We start from the raw sequence: 22898 nt of genomic DNA, 5'->3' as shown, positions 1-22898 counted from the left end.
ATCCCGGTTTACATTCAAACAAAATTGAAAAAGTCACTTGTGTGTTACTCTGAGGAGCAGGGGAGAAGCTGAAGCTGAGTATCACCTTGGGAAAAGGTAGTCCAAACGAGAGGTCATGGTAGGGCAGATGAGGTGCAATGAATGAATTCAGGACAAAGGCAGAATTACAACACTGAAAGTCGGAAGTCAAGCATCCCACGTTTGTTCTAATCACATTACATTTAATCCATAAAATATTTTTCTAAGCTCCCCAGTATCACCAGCTCATGCTTTTCAATTGGATGGAGGAGTCTTTTTATGATTGTATGTCATTATTTCTGTTTTTTAGCATCTTCAATAATGTTGAAAAATTAATTATTCCTTCTTTTTAAGAGAAAAGAAACCCTGTTCATCCCCTCTGAAAATGAGAAGATTTCCAAACAGCTCCATCTTTGCTATAATATTGTGAAAAATAGCTACGTCCGAGTTTCCAATAACAATCAGATTATTCCTGGATGGGAGAATGGTGTGTGGAAAATGGAATCCATATTCAGAAAAGTGGAAACAGACTGGCACATGGTAAGTTAGTGCATGAAATGGTTTATAGCCTTTGTTGATGGTTAAACACACACTGGCTTCGTTTTTCAGTTGTGTGTGATGTGAAAGCTGACATATTAAGGTTATCCATAGCCCTTTATCCTGGAAAAGGAAATCATGTGCCCAGTACGCAGTCAAAGCTCCACTGGAAATTCTTGCATTTGTGTCAAGAATTGTTTTCATCAAAGCAGCTAAATTGCATTCCTTCATGGGAAAAAGTCATCAGGTGTATGACCAACCCTTATGGATTTTTTTTCTTTGCTTAAATATGTAAAGTATATTGCTGTAGAATTCCTTCACAGACGTGTATTGCTTGCCTACTAAAAGTAGTCTCTTGGGGAGAACAATGGAAACAACTAACCATATAGCAAGTTTCATTTCATATTGTGAGTTATTAAGCAGCAGCACTGGTTACTTCTTCGCTGTGTCATGAAATAAATAAATATAAAAAATAGAAGATAAATGCCATAGTCATTCCCTTAAATGGAATCACACAGTCTTCTATTGCTCTACCAATACCAAGCTTTGAACTGCCTTGCTCCTTAGAAATACAACTACAGTGAACTCGAGTCGCTCACATGATCTCACCAGATCTGATTATACTGTTGATGGGTTTTCATAGGAGTTAATTCACTGATAGGGAGCTGGTATAGTTAGCTTACCAAGATATTTGAGTGGGGCACATTGTTCACGTTTATCGTACACTGGATAAAGGAAAAAGATACATTGGATAGGTTAAAATGATGTATCTGAGAATCTAATATATGCTGTCACTGTTCTAGATATTGTGATTTGCAAGATATACAAAGTCACTGCATTTTTTTTTTAATTTGAAGTGTTTGTTTCAAAGCTTACCTTGATGCTTAAGCACTTTAATATCCAATTTTTAAAAATTACATTATCTAATAAGTCAAGTGGAAATCTCTTTATATTAAAGAGTATAATATGTAAAATTATTAAAATTGTAAATTTGGGGATTTTCTTCTAGCTACAGAAGTATATTTAAATAATAGAACAGGGTGAAATGTAAAATCTCAAGATGTATATATTTGTACAGAGCTGATAAGAGAAAATGAGTATCTTTTTGGAGGACCACACCCTAATAGTTTCCCCAAGCAGAAAACAGAAATTTTATTTGTCTGAGGACTAGTCTATCCTTGCCAAGCCAAAGTGATGCATTTCTTTCTAACCAGCATCATCAGAGAAAATAGTATGTTGCAGAAGATGTGCTGTGCTGCAAAACACGGCTGCTCTGTGGCATGCTTGTCTGCTATAGTCATGTGTTCATCAATAGATACTTATCAAGTGCCTTTTGTTCCAGGCATTGTTCTCAGCTACATGAATAAAAAGACAAAGATAAGATTCCTGCTCTTAAAATCTGGCAGGAACCAACATAAACAGCCATCCTAACCTCAATGCAGAGTGCTATAATAAGAATATCAACACATTGCCATGGAAACATCAAGATGGCAGTAATTGGCTCTGGCTGCGGGAGTTCGGCAAAACTCCACAGAGCAGGTGACATTTGAGATGGACACTAAAGCATGAGTAGGTGCTCATCAGGCAAGGAAGAACAGGAAAAATACACAGAAAACATGGCATACTGTAAGATCTCAAAATAGACCATCATGGCCAGAGAGGATGTATTGTGTGAGAAGGATTTAAAACAATGTAAATGAGATGTAAAGACCATTACAATAGAAAATAGACTCCTATTCAAGAAAAGCATAGCTTAGCTCTACTTTAATGAAAGGCATCATTTATGAAAAGTTGAATGAATCATTGCTAGCTATAAAGCTTAGTATCAAATGACAAGAAACAAATTAGGTCCTGAAATATACTTGAAGAGTGACAATGCAGAAATAATAATTATCCTTAAACCTTACACGTTTCTTCAAATTAGTGTTTCTGGTTCCACATCAGCCCCCAGGTAGGGATTCTGCAGCACATCTCACACAACCTGCTCTCAGACCCTTGGGCCAGGTCCTTACCCCTCCAGAGGGTGTCCCCTGAGTAGCACCAAAACAGTAGATTTTGCTGCTGAACAGATATTATTCAGCAACATCTGGATTGAAGAGACATTTATTCAACAGAGATATAGATAGAGACATATAGATAGATAAATATCTCTGTTGAATAAATGTACATTATATAAATTGTATATATAATTTTATATAATTATACATATATTTATAATTTCTCACACTGCATTTAAAATATTCCTCAGGTATTCCTAATTTTGTTTTTTGTGCTGTCAATATTCACACACCTGGTATCGAGCCTGATCTGTACGTGTGTAGCAAAGATTGTTGAATGTCAGTGTGATTGGCTCTCTACCACTGTGGACCTATGGAGAGCACCGCAGATACCCTTTTTTTTTTTCAAGAGTGTCTCTTGGATACTCTTAGATAATTTTCACTTTTGAACAGTTTTTTTTTTTAAGATTTATCTATTTTTATTACAAAGTCAAAGATACAGAGAGGAGGAGAGACAGAGAGGAAGATCTTCCATACGATGATTCACTCCCCAAGTGAGCCACAACGGCCAGTGCGCGCCGATCCGAAGCCGGGAACCTGGAACCTCTTCCAGGTCTCCCACGCGGGTGCAGTGTCCCAATGCATTGGGCCATCCTCGACTGCTTTCCCAGGCCCCAAGCAGGGAGCTGGATGGGAAGTGGAGCTGCCGGGATTAGAACCGGCGCCCATATGGGATCCCGGGGTGTTCAAGGCGAGGACTTTAGCCGCTAGGCCACCACGCTGGGCCCAACTTTCAAAAGGCTTAAAAGCTGATGCCTTTTGGACTGAAAAACTCAAGTCTTTAAACAAACAATTGCCTCATGTATGTTCAACGGTTTCTGTGAAACTTCTCATTATAGTTGAAACCACACCTCTGACACAGACCCACACAGTATAATTAAGGCAATTCTTACAGTAAGCTAGAACTTAAAGTTAACCTATCATATTTTATGCCTACACTTTAGAGGATAATTGAATCAACTGAACTCTGAAATAAGATGGATATAAAAGTATGTATTGAAAAAAATATATCGATTTCTATCTTCAGATTCCTTTCTCAGGTCTTCTGGTTCTTTCTGCCTTTCTCCCAACAGCCAAACTGGTAACGTTTGGCTCAACTTTAACAGGTTTATTGAACCTAAGAGAAAAAGAACTGTTGGTTGTCCAATAGTGACTAAAATGCCGGCAGTGAGTGCTGTTTTGCTTACTGAGTAATGATTACAATATGGAGCTGTACTTGTAGTAAGATCTTTCCTTTGCAGGTGTATTGTACAAAAACTTTAAACTGTTTGCCCCTGAACAACTGAGAGTCCATGTTTCTGAAAGAATCAACTTGACTATACACATTTGTGTGCAATTTTTCATGTTCAATATAAGAGCTGTGTTCCCAATATAGCTTATAATGTAATCAAGGTAGACAAGTACATATGAATACTCATGAAATAGTTAGATTTATGTAAGAGCACATTGGTAGTGCAAGATGGGATGAATTCAGCAAGACTTTGAAAGCTAGAGTTTAGGCTTGATACAAGAACCAGGTCTTTGCTGTCCGTTTGGGGCTTAGCAGATGACAAAGTAGGATTTGAAAACCCTGTATCAAGGCAGTGTTGGGGTGCAACGGGTTAATAAGTTGCTGTTTGTAATACTGCATCCCATATGACAGTACCCATTACTGGCCCCTACACTTCCTATCCAGGTTCCTGCTGGTATGCCTGGGAAAGCAACCAGAAGATGATCCAAATACTTGGGCCGCAACCACCCACATGAGAAAGCAGCCAGGATGGATTTCCAGGCTCCTGCCCCAATCCTGGCCGTAGCAGACATCAGAGGGCAGAAGATAGATTTCTGTCTGTCTGTCTCTCTCTCTCTTTGTTGGTCTTTCAAATAAATACATAAATAAATCTAAAATACAAAAACATTCATCATGATGGTTAGAACTGAGCAATGTTAGGCAGTTGCTTTAGAAAGACAAGTGTAAAGTCAAACCTTAGTAGCAAATACAGTGTAACTGAGGAGAGGATTTTTAAAAGACTTCAAGAAATGCATAGTTGATGAGTCATTCAACTGTAGTACTGAATGCAGTGTAGCTGAGGAGCAGATTTTTTTTTTCAAGACTTCCTTCAAAGAAATACACAGATTTGTTTGTGGGAAGTTGGACATTTATGGGATAAATGTTTGAAGACTCAGATCTTAGGGGTCTAAGCCTAAGTGAGTGGAGCTCCCTGAATGATCGAGGCTGAGCGTGCCAGCTTTCGTGCCAGCTCTCGTGCCAGCTTCCTGAATAGATGAAACTGAGAAGTGAGTCACAGGAAGCACCCAGCAGCCCTGGAATCCTCAGCCGGTGTCCACTAGGCACCCTCATGAAGCAACAGGGAACATACACCTCAGAGGGCAGGTGCCAACAGCCAAGATACTTCCTTGCTTAGAGGCTATGGCTGTTCACTCTAGGAAGGCTTGTTTAGAAATGCAGACTTCAGAGAAAAAATGAGTTGTTGCATTTGAAAGTATTCCTCCCTTTCAGCAGGATTAATCATAAAGTTGTTTTTAAAATAACTGAGTTTGTTAATGTGAAGGAACACAATTTACCAACATTTGGTTAGCACCCGTCATTTACTTACATACATTAGGACGGCAACATTCAAAGAATACTTTGGGACCACTGTTGGGGTGTAGTGGGCCCCATGTGGGTGCTGGTTCACGTCCCAGCTGCTGCACTTCCAACCCAGAGTCCTGAGAATGTGCCTGGGAAAGCAGCGGAAAATGGTCCAAGTGCTTGGGCCTCTGCTGTCCACATAGCTGTTTTGGAAGAAGCTCCTGGCTTCAGCCTGGTTCCGCCCTGGCCATTGCAGCCATTTGGGGAGTGAAGCAGCAGATGGAAGATCTATCTCTCTCTCTCTCTCTCTCTCTCTCTCTCTCTCTCTCTCTCTCTCTCCCCTAACTTTGCCTTTCCAATAAATCTTCGAAAATAATAATAATAATAATAAAACATTTTCTCCCAGAACAAAGTATGCTACAGAAAAATTAGCTGTGAAATGAAAGAGGGGTTGGCACAATGGCTCAACTGGCTAATTCTTTGTCTACCAGCACCAGCATTCCATGTGGACACAGGTTGAAATTCCAGCTGCTCCGCTTAGTTTCCTGCATGTGGCATGGGAGAGCAGTGGAGGATGGCCCATATCCCTGGGACCCTGCACCCGCATGGGAGACCCAGCAGAGCTCCTGGCTTCTGGCTTTGGATCGGCTGAGCTCTGGCCATTTCAGCCATTTGGGGAGTGAACCAGCAGATGAAATATCTTTCTCTCTGTCTCTCCATCTCTGTAAATCTGCTTTTTCAATAAAATAAGTAAGTAAATTTAAAAAAGAAAAGCTAGCAGCAAGAATCTCTTTGTTGTTGGTGAAGATTGATTTGTTTGAGAGTTCTAGAGGGCGAGGGAGAGACAGATCTATCTAGCGGTCACTGCCCGGTGGCTGCAGAGAACAGGGATGGGCCAGGCTCGAGCCTGGAACTTCAGCCAGCTCTCCCACATGGAGGATGGGCTCAGACTTGAGCCGCTTTCCTCTGCCTTCCCGGGCTCATTCACAGGGGTCTCATCAGAAGGAGAGCAACCAGGACTTGAACTGGTGCCGTGTAAGATGCCAGCAGCACAGCCTGCAGCTTAACTTGCTGGGCCATAACACTGGCCTCAGCAAGAATCTTTTTTTTTTTTCTTTCCCATAGGGAAAAACTAGTTTTTCCTAACTGCTTGTATAGGACCAGAAGACTTCACTGTTTTCACTGTTTCTTTTCTGCACTGGCTGTTTCTGATGACTCCTTTCTCCCCGTCCTCTGCCTTGTAGGTCTATTTAGCAAGAAGGGAAGGATCATCTTCTGCATATATTTCCTGGAAGTTTGAGTGTGGATCAGTTGGCCTGAAAATAGACAGTATTTCCATCAAAACAAGCAGTGAAACCTTCCATGCTGGATCAGTGCAGTGGAAACTGCGGTCTGATGCCACGCAGGTAGACGTGGCAGGCGGTAAGCATTTGCCTGGAAAATCAGTCACGGTGTGTGTTTCCCACTCTAAGGACTACTTTTGCTAATCTAAGCTTAGCTCTGATGCTTTCATAACCAAAAGTTACTCATTCATTGTAAACAAATTAATAAGAAAAACCTAAAACATTATAATAGTAAAGCTCATTTTTTAATTCAAATACAAGTGTTAAGGAGAAAAATCATTTCTTAGTTTCAAAGGTATGTTTTCTCCATGAAGAATATTATATTTTTTAAGGTTGATTGTAACTTACAAGCTACACCATGTAGACTATATTCCGAAGCTCTCTCTTTAAGCTCCTTAAATTACTGAGTCTTCATTTTTCTCCCTTCCAACAGATAAAAATATTCACTCCTATGATGATTTTTCTGATGCCACTGAAGTTATTTTGGAAGCAGAATTAACTGGAGGAGATGGTGAGGTTGCTTGGCAACATACCCAGCTGTTTAGACAAAGCTCAAATGACCATGAAGAAAACTGTTTGGAGATAATTATAAAATTCAATGACCTTTAAGAACCTGAATATTATAAAAGAGCTGGCATAATCAAGAACTTACCATGGTCTGCAGTAGTGTGTTGGCTCAGTGCATGCTGAGTTGGCGATTTACTACTCTACACCAGCATATATATTTTTGGTGTGGCCATTTATCATGTAACCCTCATTAAAATATATCTTTATACTGTGGGCCATAACGAAATCTTGAATTAAAAACTACCCTCCATATGTGACTGTAATTTGAAATAAAGTGTTCTTGCCTTCAGAAGAAGTTTAACGACTATAAGTACAATTGTAAAAGTAAACTGGTGGTATGCATTATTAAATGCTATTCATGATTATGATAAAATCGTGGCCTAATGAGAATAATCTCATGTTTACTGAGCAGCCATTAACTTCTTCATTAATGGTTGGATTATATTTTCCTGAGATTTTAAATTTTTAATAAAAGTGAAAATATCTCTTAAGTTATGTAATGCATGAAATTTTTATCACTGTATATATGTAGACATTTAAGAAATAAAATGAATTATTTTCCCTTATAACTTTTTAATGGTTATGCTAGCCACATACAGATCTTTGGTAAGTATGTGCTATCCACGGAAAGATGCTTGAATAGACAAAAGTAATGAAAACATAAATTCAGAATTGTAAATTGTAAATTCCATTGATATATGAATATTTGAGTATGATTGAGCTTTGAGTTCTATTTTAACTACCTCACTGAATAAAATATTCTTCACTTTAAAGCCATGTATTATGCAGTATTTATATACTGTATCAAGAACTTGTACATGTTCCATATAATCTCTCCAGCTGAGTGTCATGAACATTTATTAAGCGTTTATGTGCAGGTCTTGGGCAATAGCAGTACAAAAAAAAAAAGCAACGCTGAAAGAAAAGCCCCAGGCCTTCAGATTCCTTTGTCATGTTCAGTGAAGAGTTCTGGAAAAAGATTTGCTTGGAGTTTCTAATAATCTTCAGCACAGTAAAATTTTTAAAAGTATTATAATCAATTTTTTATTTACAAAAGGTAAGCGAGTTTCATGTATTTAATATTTACAAATTTAAGAGTATAATAATAATGATTCCCCCCTCCCTCCTACCTGCGTTTCTACCCTCTCTCTTCTTTCCTTTCTTATTTTTTCTGTTAATTTTTTCAATTAGCATTCTTTTAGTTTATTTTCTAATCACAAATTTAAGCCCCCATCAAAAAAAAAAAAAAAAGAGAGAATCGCTCAAGTTGATACTGTCACGAACAGTGGGTTAGGGTGCCTTTTTGCTCGCATCCTCACTGGCACCTGTTTTTTTTTTTTAGGATTTTATTATTGGAAAGCTGGATATACAGAGAGGAGGAGAGACAGAGAGGAAGATCTTCCGTCCGATGACTCACTCCCCAAGTGAGCCGCAACGGGCCGGTGCGCGCCGATCCGAAGCCGGGAACAAGGAACCTCTTCTGGGTCTCCCACGTGGGTGCAGGGTCCCAAAGCTTTGGGCCATCCTCGGCTGCTTTCCCAGGCCACAAGCAGGGAGCTGGATGGGAAATGGAGCTGCCGGGATAAGAACCGGCGCCCATATGGGATCCCGGGGCGTTCAAGGCGAGGACTTTAGCCGCTAGGCCATGCCGCCAGGCCCTGGCACCTGTTTTTGAGTTGAGACATTCTGACCGGGGTGAAGCAAAACCTCATTATGGTTCTGTTTGCATTCCCTTGATGGCTACTGATCTGAGCATTTTTTCCTATGTCCGCCATCTTAACTTTATCCTTTGAGAAATGCTTATTCTTGTCCCTTGCACATGTCTTGACTGATTATTCACTTTGTTGTTGAGTTTCCGGAGCTCTTTATAGGTTCTGCATAGTAATCCTTTATCAGTTGCATGGTTTGCAAATATTCTCCCATGCTGTCGGGCTTCCTTTCTCGTTGTCCTTTGCAGTACAGCACCTTTCCAGCTTGATGGCCTCTGCCTCCAGAATCTTCTTCAAGAAGTCTTTGCCTAAAGCCAATGTCTTGCAAATTTGTACTATGTTTTCATCTAGTAATTCGATGGTTGGGTCGTCGATTTAGATCTCTGATCCACTGTGAGTTGATTTTCCTTCAGATGTAAGGTAGGGGATCTTGATTCATACTTCTGCTTGCATAGATTTCATTTTCACTTGATGAAGTGGTGATCCTTTCTCTAGGGACTGATTTTAGCTCGTTTGTTGAGGATTAACTGACTGTAGCTCTGTGGATTAATTTCTCGAACTTCTGTTCTGTTCCACTGGTCTATCTATCTGTTTTTGTGCCAGCACCAGCCTATTTTGATTGTAACTATCCTGTGGTAGATCTTGAAATCTGTTATGATGCCTCTGGCCTTGTCATTTGTTTCTGTCATTTTAAGTGTGCTTTTCTGCTTGAAGTCTCTCATGCTTCCTTGTGAACTTTTTTTTTTAAAAAGATTTATTTATTTATTACAAAGTCAGATATACAGAGAGGAGGAGAGACAGAGAGGAAGATCTTCCATCCGATGTTTCACTCCCCAAGTGAGCCGCAACGGGCTGGTGCGCGCCGATCCGAAGCCGGGAACCAGGAACCTCTTCCGGGTCTCCCACACGGGTGCAGGGTCCCAATGCATTGGGCCGTCCTCCACTGCTTTCCCAGGCCACAAGCAGGGAGCTGGATGGGAAGTGGAGCTGCCGGGATTAGAACCGGCGCCCACATGGGATCCCGGGGCCTTCAAGGCGAGGACTTCAGCCGCTAGGCCACGCCGCCGGGCCCCTTGTGAACTTTTAAGATCACTTTTTCTAGATCTGAGAAGAATGCTGCTGGTGTTTTGATTGGGATCACACTGAATATGTAAATTGCTTTGGGTACTATGGACAGTTTGATGATATTGAACCTTCCAGTCCACAAACATGGAAGATCATTGTTTCCTTTTATGTTTTGTAAGCTTCGTTGAAGAAATCTTTCTCATTCATGCTCAAATTTTTTTCAAAGAATTAAAAAAAATTTTTATTTTAACCAATAACCTTTTTTAATGATCTTTACAGGGATGAGGGAATGGGGATTGCAGATCCACGTCAGCCTCTGGCAGAGAGGGATGGGGAGAGTTAGGGAGGGAAGGGGGGCAGTGAGAGGGCCTCTCCTTATTGTCGGGCTGCATCAGTGTCGAGAACGCACCACCTCAGGGACCTGGGAGGTAGAGAGGCAGAGAGAAGGATGTCCTAGAAGTGGTACTCAAGTGGTCATTCATGGCATGTTAGCACAGAGGGCCGGGGGCAGGCAGAAAGAAGCCGCTAGGTGGCGCCAAACGTTCCCTCCGAGAATAGCTGTTCCAGACTCATTTAAGCGGAACCGACCAATCAGAAGACAACACATACCTTCACATCAAGCGCTGTCAGCACCACGACGTAAGAAATGCACAACTCAGGGCCCCGTGCGGTGGCCTAGTGGCTAAAGTCGTCCCCTTGAACATGCCAGTATCCCATAGTGGCGCCAGTTCTAATCCCAGCGGCCCCACTTCCCATCCAGCTCCCTGCTTGTGGCCTGGGAAGGCAGATGAGGACGGCCCAAAAGCCTTGGGACCCTGCACCTGTGTAGGAGACCTGGAGGAAGTTCTTGGCTGCTGGCTTTGGATTGGCGCAGCACTGGCCATTGAGGTCACTCAGCGCAGGTGTGACTTCCGTGGTCCAAGGACCTTGTGGGCCGAAGAACCTCTCCCGGGAGCAGATTTCAATAAACCTGGTTTTACTGTCATACTAAAACCAAATTAATGGTCTCGGTAGTCCTGCTGTTTTGGTGCGTTTTTGTTTCTAACATTTAAGAAGTGACATATTCCCTCTGTCATCGCAGGCGCTCTTCACTGTCCCTCTCTAGAAGGTCTAAGGTATGTTAGTTGTCCATCTCAGAGTGTCCAGCAGCCTGGGTGCTTCCCTTAGAACTTGGCCTCGTGTGACCAGGCTTTGCTCCAGGGTGAGAGGACCGGGCCGTTTGGGCAGCATGCTGAGTTCCTTCAAGGCGTCCCAGCAGTGGGCCACTCTGCCCGAATGTGGTGTCTCTTAGATGGGAAAATGCAGCCTCCTGGAAGACTCACTGCCCTGGCGTCGATGAAACTCCAAGGGCTCCACAAAACCTGTATGCCATCAACTGCGTGATTGGCGATCGTGTTGTCATAATGAACACAAGACACATTGCATATTCTAGAAACAAATGGAAGCAGAAAGTATACGCCTCACATTACTGGTTACCCAGGTGGATTTAAACAAGTTACAGCTGCTGAACTTCACCAGGAGGATCCAGCGGCAATTGTATGGCTATTTATGGCATGCTGCCATAACCCTTCACAGAAGAACAATGGTGCAACAACTACATCTTTTCCCAGGTGAAAGTATTCCAGAAGACATTTTAAAGAATTTAGTGGAAGAACTTCCTCAACCACGCAAAGTACGTAAGACGTCTCAATGAATATACGCAAAAGAGGCTCTCCCAAGAATGTGGTCTCCACCTGAAGACTCAGCGTTAGTGGAGTGCAAAGTGCAGAAAGTAGCATTGAGGCAACTGAAACTTCTAAGGAGTTCCTCTCACTGTGGGACAGGACAAAGCAGTTTCTCCAGCTCTGCGTTAACTGCACATACTGACCACTGAAGGAAAGGTCAGGGAGGGATACTCCTTTTAAATTGCAATAAAATACATAGCTTGATGAAAATTATTTTATTATATAATCTTGTTTGACTATTTCAAATGATTGAAAATTTTTCTTTCTTGGGGAAAAAAAACTCAGCCTGCGGTCCCGTGCTGCCTGCTCTTCCTGTCACCCTTTGGAGAGTGTTAAGATCTCCTGTTGTATCAGAGACCAGCTGTCCTGTCTTTTCTGTGTATCTGGGTATGTTTCTTGATCTTTTCTCTGGAGTCAGCAATGAGGGTAGCCCAGGTGCACAACATGTGCTCTGTGGTCAGACCACATGTCCATGGAATGTTCGAGGAGATCAGGGACTCAGATGATTCACGGGGCCTGCTCAAGGCCAAGCCACCCTACCTGGTCCACCCCCGTTCCCGGTTCTTGTGCTTCTCAGGTGCTGTAGCCTGGTCCAGAAAAACACCAGACCTAACTCGATATGTGTTTGTAGGTTCGTTGGTCTAGTTGTGGGGTCCCTCCAGAACCCCTACCAGGTCAGCCTCTAGCCCCAGTTCCCATAAGTGCCAGTGGTAGAGCAATCTAATCCAGCCCAGCCCACCTTCAGCCCCTGCTCTCACATGTACTGGTGGATACAGAGGCCCACTCAGAATGACCCTTTTACCAGGCCACACCATAGATCCAGCTCTCACGCACACCATCAGGAGCAATGGCCCAACCCAGTCTGCCCCAGACCCAGCTCTTACATACCTGACCCAGCTTGAGGCCCTGGTGGGTGCTGCAGCTCAACTTGGCTTGCCCTCAGACCCAGCCTTCCTGGGCCCTGGCAGGTGCACCATCCCAGTCTGGGAGATCCTGTGAACCCCTCCTAGGCCTTACCCATATTCTGCCTCACAGATGCTCTGGTGTTGCCACAACCTATACTAGTCCACCCCTTTTCACTGTCCTGCAGCAATGGACTTAGTACACGGAGCCCATAATCATACACACGTGGACTACTGTGATGGTCGGATAACCGAAGTTTATTAACAACATCAGACTTTTAAAGAGACGTCACATATGCATCAGGGATGGGGTTTGAGGCATTTATATCTCAATAGCAAGCGGCAGTCCCCTAATACATTGTCCCCTAATAGTTTGTGTGTGTCCAGAAATGTGTTTTTCTGGATTTTCCAGTTTGTTGGCATATACCTATTGGTAGTACTTCATAAAGATGAAGCGATTGATGAGTGTTTTGGAATTCCTTTTCAGACATTTCATCAATCATTTCATCACTGCATACTGATTTAGAAGTGTCATTGTGTTCCTTTAGTCTTTCGTCTTCCTTGTAGAGATTTCTCATTTTTCCACATTTGTTTTTAGGCTTTATGGAACTCGCCCCGCCTGTTGTTGGTTTGCTATCTTTATGGAGTTTGTCCTGTATCTCTGGCTTAGTGGAATGTCTGCTACTTCAGTGGATATTCAGAGGTGTGTACCGGGAGGGGCCTGGGGACACTAGGGGGCACCGGTGGTACCTGAGTCCGGGGTGACTCCTAGGTTGGCTGTGAGAGGTCTCTGGGAAACAGGATCCCTGCCTCACACCTCCTCTCCGCCAAGGTGATCAGTATGCCTGGGGGGACCCAACGGCGATCACACAGTCCATCCATAGACACAGATGACCCACACGCAGGACCTGTGCCGCCTCAGTGTGAGGACAGAACCCTCTGCGGTGATCCTCCCCACGCACTGTCCTGCAGTCGCAGCCGTCCACAGAGGGCACAGGGAGTCTGCGATGCCCTGAGCGCTGGGAGCCTGCTCCGTCCACAGAGAGCCAGGGTGGTCCCAGAGCCTGCTGCCTGAGTCCCAGCTTGGCAGTTTAAGGAGTTCACCTGTGATTGTATAGGGAAGGGAGTGCCTCACAGGCTTCGGTGGGCACCCTACCCCCTTGCCAGCCCTCCAGAAGCTAGACAGACTGGGCACATTTCTTCCTCCCATGAAAAGCCCTACCTGCGTGGCTGCTTGCGCTCACGTTATCCAGATGGCTCCTGCTTCCTGCTGGTGCTCCCCCTCCACTGATACGTGGGAGTCCTGGACCCCATGAGCGCTCCAGGCCAGACTGAAAGCTGAAAGGTCGGGAAGTTTCTTCTTGAGGCAACATCAGTGGTGACAGCAGCCTCCTAAGACTCCTTTTACTTCTAAGAAGTTGGCGTCTGCTCCTTCAGCCCTGACCTGCTGCTGCCGAGTAGGTGCTCTGTAGGCGAGAGGAAGGCAACAAGGGGGCTTCCCTGCTCCAGCCCTGGGAGTCACTCAAACCCCAGTCAGCTCCTCGGTCTGAGGAAAGAGCCAGCACGTGTCTGGAATTACCTTTTACCTAAACCTCCAGTATGGGTTCTGTGGGATGCGAAGCAGTTTCTCACATTCTTGATGTGGTGGGATGGCGGCTGGCAGCTGGGCGCGCTGCGCTGCTGGTTGCCCTGCGCTGCTGGCTGCCACAGTGTCTCTTCTCGCCTCCCCTGCCGCAGAGCTCTTGTTGTGTTCACTTCGCCAAAAATGTCCACCAGACCCCTGGGAGAAAAATGTTCCTTCGTTCTTTTTACACCCCAAAGCAGTTGAAGTTAGTGTGGCTGCACCTTCTTCACCCCTCCTGGAAATAATCAGTAGAACATTACATGTGTTACAATTGCAGAATAAGATCCTGAAGTGAAGCTCGTACCTTTGCTCCTCGTTTCCAAACCTCTGAGAACCACTTTGGTGCTAAAAAGACGTGTTTCAGAAGGAGTCTGTCACCTATCTGAAGTTATTAATATGTCTTGAAGTTTACGAACTGTTTTGGAACTCTGGACAATTCTTAGGTAAACCATAGCAGCACAGCAACCCACAGTGACCAAATATTTACAAACGAGAGAGACTTGATACTCACTTGTCTTGTAGTATCTGGTGTTAGCAGGGTAAGTATTTTGGTGATTATGCAGACCAGCCCTAAAAACCCAGGGACTTATAAGCAGTTCTGTAGAGATGATAATAGAGTAGCATTGTGACTCAGCGGGTAAAACGTCAGCTTGTGATGCCAGCACCCCATGTGGACCCCAGTTTTGAGTCCTAGCTGCTCCACTTCGAAACAGCTCCCTGCTAATGCACGTGGGAGGGCGGCCAAGGGATGGCCCAAGTCCTTGGGCTCCGGTCACCTATGTAGGAGACTTGGATGAAACAGCTGGCTCCTGGCTTCTGCTTGATCAAATTCTGGCTGTTGCAGCAAATTAGCAATTCCCCTCTCCCTCATTCTGTATATCTGTCTTGCAAATAAATAAATCAGATCTTTAAAAGAATACAAAGACCTTAAAAGAAAGTGTGGGAACTTCAACTGAATGTGCTTTGTCTTAGAAAGGAATGCATTTTCATTTTCACTGTGACTTTTAAGGAGAAAAATGATCAGAGTTCAAATGCCCTGATGTGTTTTCTTAAGATTTGTTGTATGTTTAATTGAAAGACAGGTTGACAGAGAGAGGTATTCCATATGCTGCTGGCTCACTCCCCACATGGCTGCAGTGTCCAGAGCTGGACCAGTCCAAAGATAGAAAGCAGGAGCATCTTGTGGGTCTCCCACATGGGTGAAAGGGCCCAAGGACTTGGGCCATCCTCCCTGTTGCTTTACCAGGCCACTAGCAGGGCACTGGATCAGAAAGTGAAACAGCCAGGACTCAAACTGATGGTGTTATGGGATGCTGGCACCACAGATTTGGGCATACCATGCCTCAGTACCAGCCCCCAAATGTCCTGATGTTTTCAACAGAGTTGAACGGGCATAGAGACAAGATGGTTGCACACCTGTTAAGCTCACTGCATCAGAACTGGACATCTGATGGTTTCTGGTAAGTATTAATAGATGTTCTATCATACAGAAAAATCTGGAACTAGCATAAAAAAGTATGGGTGAATATAATTCTCAGTCATGTGTAAAGCTAACTGGCATCAAACTGGCAAAGCAGAAGTAACTCAGCAGAGAAGGCTGGCAGTACAGACCCTTCAATGAAATAGTACTTGTGGGTGCTGGCACTATCGCCTCGCAGGTTAAGCATCCATCCGTGATGTTAGCATCCCACGTGGGCGCCAGTTCATCTCCTGGCTGCTCCATTTCCCATCCAGCTCCCTGCTTATAGCCTGGGAAAGCAGTGGAGGATGGCTTAAGTGCTTAACCCTCTGCATCCATGTGGGAGACCCAAAGGAGACTCCTGGTTCTGACCATTGCTGCTATCTGGGGAATGAACCAACGGATAGAAAATTCTTCCCCACTTTCTCTCTCATCTCTCCTCCTCGCAATAACTCTGCCTTTCAAATAAAAATTTTTTAAAAAACCATTATGATGACATAGTTTATATAATAATTATGTAGGATATTTTCATTTAAAAATGCATAGTCCCAACTACAGGCCACTGCCTAGGTTGCCTTGTACCTAGGCAAGGCTTACATGGTTGGGAGCAAAGCTGCCAATACAGGGCAGGCATTCTGGGTCTGGTTAATGCTGAATTTATGTTGACTATACCAGTATGCTGACATAGTTATCAATTTTTTTTCAGCATGTGAGGAAGGTGAGGAATGCTGGCTGGGTCAGGGAATGTTACCACAGCTGCCAAGCAGATTGCCCGGGGAAGGGCATCTGGAAACATGTTGGAGTAGCAGAGGGAATATTTGCCAAGGAAGGAATGACTTCTAGGGGGTTCCACAGACCAAGCCTCTGCACTTGCAGGTAGGTGAGAAACTGAGATGGAGTAGTGTAGAGGGGAGAAACAGGTCTCGGTTTGGGCCAGGTCAAGACACCCACCCCAGTAGGAGAGCTGGGCTAGGCTAAGTAGCATTGCCTGCCACCCTCTGGTGCATGCAAAAGCTGGGGCTGAGGTGGCATGCCTGGCTGGGCTAGGCCACAGTACCTGCCTGCAAGTATTGGAGCAGGCAAGTTAGGCCACTGCCTGCGATGCTTGGTATCCCATTTGGGTACCATTTGTGCCCCAGCTGCTTAACTGCAATTCATCTCTCTGCTAATGAACTAGACAAAACACAGAGGAGTAGCCCATGTGTTGGGGCTCCCGCCACCCATGTGGGAGACCCAGATGAAACTCTTGGCTTCAGCCCGGCTCAGTACTGGCCATTGCAGCCATCTGGGGACAGGGAGGGACCAGCAGATGGAAAATCCCTGTAACTCTTTCAAATAAATCAGTCTTTACGGAGGAAAAAAATATAGTCCGTGTGGCTAAAGAAGGAATGTGAGAGCCCTGCTGGAGTAACTCCATGGAGATCTTAACTCATGCTTCTGATTAATAGGTGTTCCACTGCTGTTCTTCCCCATTTAAAAGGATTTATAATGCAGTTTCAGGTCAGATCCCATCATGATAGATTCCACAGTGAGTCTGCGCTGTGTGTGGGTGTGTGTGTGTGCGTGCTGGAGTTCTTTTCAAGACAGCACATTTTCGGGGTGAACAAGAAGTACCGGTGACGCTTTTTGATCAGTTTGTCAGGAAAAGAAGTTCCTCTGTTGAAGGGAGGGCTGCAGAGCATTTTATCCTGAGCTTGTGAAATAGCAAATAGAGATCATCTAAACCACACTTTTCACTTTTCACCAAGGAACTCTCAGGTTCAGGAAAGCTAAATGTTGCAGCAGGTCCCTTGTGTAGGCGAGATTCATGTGTAGCCCGTGTTTTATCACATTGCAAGGTTATTCGGTCACAGACTTTCATGTGTGATGTTTCAGTACATGTCTCGTGAATAAAGGTTCAATAACATGTTTATGTTGGGGAGGTGCTGCTATTGATATTAGAGCCAGTATTTTTCTCATTGTAGTTAAGCTTCTCTGAAGGCATTGTTTTTACCCAGTATAACAAGTTAACATGTTTTTATTTAACAAAAAGAATAAGTACATTCCTGTTAGCTGATAGCTCTGATCCAGGTAGCATGTCTTCCTTAAATAGTCATTGGGAAATAAGTAAACCAGTACAACTCATAATTGGTTTTATTCTGCTTAGCAAGTACTTAATTATGTCTATATTGACTAAACCAATGCTTTCTTTTAGTCTGAGATTTAGAATGAAGTAAACCATTTAGAATGGGTTTTACCATAAGAGCGGCCACTTCTGAGCCTTTCAGTGTCTCATTTGCTGATGGTGATGGTGGCTGGAGGTAGTGTGCTGTGTTCTCCTGTGGCGGAGGATGGAACGGAAGTGCCTGGGTACCTGACACCCTTCTGCTGCACCACGCGTGATGATGCACTCCAGCTGAGACCTTGTTCTGTTTTCTTAACTTTAGGAAGACTTACTTTGAGCGCCACATAATTGTAACGTAAGCTAGAGATCCATATATTAAGGTCAAGGGCCTCTGGGAAGCTGATGTGGGTATCTTGAAGTCTAGCCACTAAAGCTGGTATTCTTTTGATCTTTTGGATTGTTCAAATCTATCAACCATTTTTAAATGTTTCAGTTATCAAAGCCGCTTTTGTCAAAAATTCAAACAAAATAGCTTCGTAGAGCAGGAAGGCTGCCTGCAGTTCCTGCACTCTGTGCAGCTTGGTGAAGCAACAGCCCGGCCGTTCACAAACATCTATCCGGAGAGCTCCTGTGGAGTTTTGTGTGCACACATACACGCATATACAGGAAAATCAATATTCATGTGGAAGTCTGTTCTCTTTCTGTGTCTTCTCTTAAAGGTCTGTCTTACTTTGCTCCACTCTTAGTCATTCTTTTTAAATGCTCCATGGTGCCCTGTCGTTTATTCATCCATTATTTCATTTCACATATTTGGGATCCCTTTCCTATTTTGTTCCATTTCTGTAAGCACTGCAGCAGTAAGTTGCTTCTATGCATTTCTTGCATAAAAATATATGCAAAGATATGTGCATTTTAAATCCTCTTGCCTGTCAAATCACTCTGTTAATGAAGTATACCAATTTACACACTTGGCAATACTGTATGAAGGTGCATGCCTGTGCGCTCCATTGCTGCAAGGATTAAAATCACAGCTGTGACAGCCGACCCCGATGACTGTGGCCCTCGAGCTTTGGTGCCTTTGTTTTGCCCTTCCAACAGTAAATCCAAGCTGCCCCCGTATCAGACAGAAATGTGGGGAGCATGATCATGTGCTATTTTTGAGATGGAATTCCAGAACGCTTTGGCCCTCTTAGACTACTCACCCTGGAAGAAGCCTAGTGCCCTGCCAAGCGGATAGTCCAGCGGTTCCCGGGAAAGGAACCCAGGCCATCCAGTGCCGGCATCAACCTGCCAGGAGTGCAAGTGGCACGTCTAGTCCCAGTCAAGCCTTCAAGGACTGTGGCATCCCAATTCAGAATTGCCCAGCCAAACCATGATGGAATCCCTAATGGATGTAGAGAAATTGAGCGACAGTAAGTGGTTGTTAGAGATGTGTGGGAGTGATTTGTGTATATAGCACTGGATGGCTAAAGTAGTAGTAGTCTTTTTGCCATTCTAAACAATGAGATACATCAGTTTGAGCTTTCACTTTCATTTCCCTGTGAGTTTATAAATAACTTTCATAGTTCACTAGCCATTTTTGTTTCCTTTATAAATTTTGTTTATGCACATTTGCATATTTAGCAAGTGATGTTACTTATAAAATTGTGTACACATTTCTCCTATTGGGTGTGTTCTTCATTTTGATAATTGTGTTTAATATCCAATTCTTAAGATTATTGTCAATTGAATATATGAAGGTATTTCAAAAAGATTATGGAAATGTAATTAAATGATGTTGATATAGGTGCAAAGATTTTTGAAATCCATGCACATGAGGAATCTCTAAAAGTTTATGGAAAACTGGGTACAGCGCAGTGGCCTAGTGGCTAAGGTCCTTGCCGTGCAAGTACCAGGATCTCATATGGGCACTGGTTCAAAGCCCGACAGCCCCACTTCCCATCCAGCTTCCTGCTTGTGTCCTGGGAAGGCAGTGGAGGATGGCCCACAGCCTTGGAACTCTGCAACTGTGTGGGAGACCCAGAGGAGGCTTCTGACTCCTAGCTTTGGATTGGCGCAGTTCTAGCTGTTGGGGCTACTTGGCGAGTGAATCAATGGATGGAAGATCTTCCTCTCTGTCTCTCCTCTCTGTATATCTTGACTTTCCAATAAAAATAAAATAAAATAAAGTAAATTTTTTTAAAAAGTTTGTGGAAAACATAGATTAGGGAAAAACTGCAAAATTGGCACCAAAATAAATTTAATATTTTCCAGTGAACTTTAAAACAAGGTTTATTTGAAAGGCAGCATGATAGCGATCTTCCATCCGGTGGTCATTCCCCAAGAGGCTGCGGCTCCTTGATGGTGACCTTGTCCCTCTCACAGATGTGTAGTTCCTTGAGTTTCCAACAGTTCATCTTGAGTTGTCTCCTGTCGTAACTAAAATCAATCAATTTAAACATCAAGTTTCAGAGTTTTAGCTTATACTAGAAAGTGACAACTCTGTATCTGTGATTCCTATATGGTGGCAGTTAAATGACTAATAGTTGTGCCCCCTCTAAGTCGGGACCTTCACTGATGGCATATGGACACCCCACGTCAGAGGGCCTGAGTTGAATCCCTGGCCCACTCCTGAATCCAGTTTCTTGCTGACACAGACTCCGGGACGCAGCAGGTGATGGATCAAAAACCTGGCTTCTTGTGCCCCATATGGGAAACCCAGACTGAGTTCCCAGTTCCCAGTTTTGGCCTGACATAGCCCTGGCTGTTCTCAGCGTGTGAGGAGTGAACCGGTAGGTAGGAGATGTCTCTCATTCTCTGTCTCTCTGCTCTTCATGAATCAGCTTAAAAACTATTTTTCTTTAAAGATTTATGATAAATTTGCTACGGAGTGAACAAAAAAAAGGTTTATTTTTATTAGAAAGTCAGATATACAAAACGAAAGAGATACAGAGAGAAATCCTCTGGTTCACTGCAACCAGCAATATTGCCAAATGACTGCAATGGCCAGAACTAACTAAGCACATCTGCACCCATGTGGGTGCAGGAGTCCAAGGCTTTGGGCCATCTTCTACTGCTTTCCCAAACCATTAGCGGGGAATTGGATGGGAAGTAGAACAGCGAGGACATGAACTAGCACTTGTATGGGTCCCCGGTGCTTGCAAGGGGAGGATTAGCCTATAAAGTTAAATACTAGTTTTTAAAAATATGGGAACATGACATCCCCAGCTCTGATGCTGAATATCACTGTCACCATTTTCTGTAGTAGCGCTTGCACCACTGTTCTTAGACAAATAATTTCGTGTTCCCATGTTTACCAAGGTTTTAAAATCCGAGATAGGCTAAATCAAACACATGACTCTATTTTCTCATTCACTCTTTGCTTCCTTTTTACTTCTCGTTACTGAATCACCCACTTACACATGCTACAATTTGTGCCTCTGGCCCAAAGGAATGGACTGTTTCAGTCGCATGCATTTCAGACACGTTTAATGTAATTACATCACAAGCTGCTGAAGGCAAGGTAATTTGGCATGTGGGACGGCTTTGGGGAAAGTCATTTCCTTGGAATTTTCAGGAGCAGAGACTCCATAACAAGTCATTTAAGATCGTGAGACTCATTACTGTTCTCAAATATGACTGGCCAGTTTTTATGTTTTTAGTTCTATGACTTGTACTTCTTCTCAATTTCTTTTAATTTTTTTTTCTGAAAAAAGTATGTTCCTTTTTTTGTAGTCATCTTTGGACTGTTGCAACGAATCATTCTCAGAATCTTTTCAGGCGTCACTGCTGCATTTTGTGAAACTATTGTCCCACCAAGTCTCCCCCTCAATGATTCATCAGCATGTTTAGTTTTAAACATTTTTTTAAAGATTTATTTATTTTTATTACAAAGTCAGATATACAGAGAGGAAGAGAGACAGAGAGGAAGATCTTCCATCCGATGATTCACTCCCCAAGTGGCTGCAACGGCCGGTGCTGCACCGATCCAAAGCCAGGAGCCAGGAACCTCCTCTAGGTCTCCCACGCGGGTGCAGGGTCCCAAGGCTTCGGGCCGTCCTCGACTGCTTTCCCAGGCCACAAGCAGGGAGCTGGGTGGTTAGTGGAGCAGCCAGGACATGAACCAGCATGCTTTCAGGATCCCAACACCAGCAAAGGGAGGATTAACCGATTGAGCCATTGTGCTGGACCCTAGAGGTCTTGCTCTTAAGAGCTTCATGGAGTCTACCATTCACTGTTCCCATTTTCCTCTTTGACCAACATGATGGATATTTGAGGTGTTTGTGGTGGTTATCACAAACAGTTCTCATGGTTACCTCTAATGCTGCCTATAGCTCCTTGTGAGTGAGTTTGGAGTTTCTCCAGGATGTATTCCTAGACTAGAACGGGTGTTCTCATGGGGAGAGAACGGCTTGTGGTCTGTTTCCATGTGTCCTCCAAAAGGTTTATTGCCATCTTTCAGTTCTCAAGAGAGCCGACTTGAATCCCCACTTCACTACACACTGGACTAGATGCAATATTGCTAAACGCTATGAACTTTGTCATTCCGCTGCATGTGGAGTTGTCCCTAGTGGTGTTGCTTTATGTTTGCCTGACTACTGGAAAACGTAAAATATCCTCAAGCATCCTTTGACATTTATTAATCGTCTGGTTTTCTGTTCTCTCACTCTTCTTTTTTCCTTTTTCCATAGGCTTTTTCCCTTTCCTTACTCAACTTTAGGAAACCTTCACAAATTGTGGACATTCGCTTTTTGTCTGTTACGTATTTCTGTAATATTTCCTCATTTAAACTGGTTGATCTTTTATTATAATGACACGAGAGCCATTTTTTGGTAACAAAAAGATTTAGTTTAGTTGTTTATTTTAAAGGTAGAGTTATAGAGGAAGGGGAAGATAGAGACGGAGGGACAAAAAGAGAGAGGTCTTCATCTGCTGCTTCACTCCGACAATGGCCTCAAACTGAGGTCGGAAGTGTGAACAGCTGGGGCTCCAACCGGCGTCGATATGGGATGCTGGCACCGCCAGCAGCTTTAACCCGTGACACTGCAACATCGGCCCCAAAAGCCAGCTTTGAAAAGATCTGTTTAGACAATAACCCTTGACTTCCGCCTCCTTGAAGTCTTGTTAGGAAACAGCCTCCATGGGAATAGAAACAAAGCAGTAACTGGTGGCAATAAAGGATAGGATGCTGGGCCAGTGTTTGGCCTGAAGTTAAGAGGCACTGGGACACTCACCTCC

The 22898-nt window shown here is 43.7% G+C and overlaps 1 protein-coding gene and 1 pseudogene across 1 annotated transcript in view; both read left to right on the top strand.

Annotated features, from left to right (window-relative positions):
• NGLY1 (N-glycanase 1) overlaps window positions 1-7585 on the top strand; it is a 35776-nt gene extending 28191 nt beyond the window's left edge. The window contains exons 11-13 of the mRNA XM_058657029.1: window positions 373-558; window positions 6429-6606; window positions 6961-7585. Of these exons, the coding sequence (XP_058513012.1) occupies window positions 373-558; window positions 6429-6606; window positions 6961-7136 (540 nt within the window). The 3' untranslated portion in view covers window positions 7137-7585. The remainder of the gene's footprint in view (window positions 1-372; window positions 559-6428; window positions 6607-6960) is intronic.
• Window positions 7586-10883: 3298 nt separating this feature from the next.
• On the top strand, window positions 10884-11741 carry LOC101520670 (large ribosomal subunit protein uL13m-like; annotated as a pseudogene).
• Window positions 11742-22898: the final 11157 nt, after the last annotated feature.

The sequence above is a fragment of the Ochotona princeps genome, chromosome 30, assembly GCF_030435755.1.
Source record: "Ochotona princeps isolate mOchPri1 chromosome 30, mOchPri1.hap1, whole genome shotgun sequence".
Classification (NCBI taxonomy): domain Eukaryota; kingdom Metazoa; phylum Chordata; class Mammalia; order Lagomorpha; family Ochotonidae; genus Ochotona; species Ochotona princeps.
This window is presented reverse-complemented; position numbering and strand designations above follow the sequence as displayed.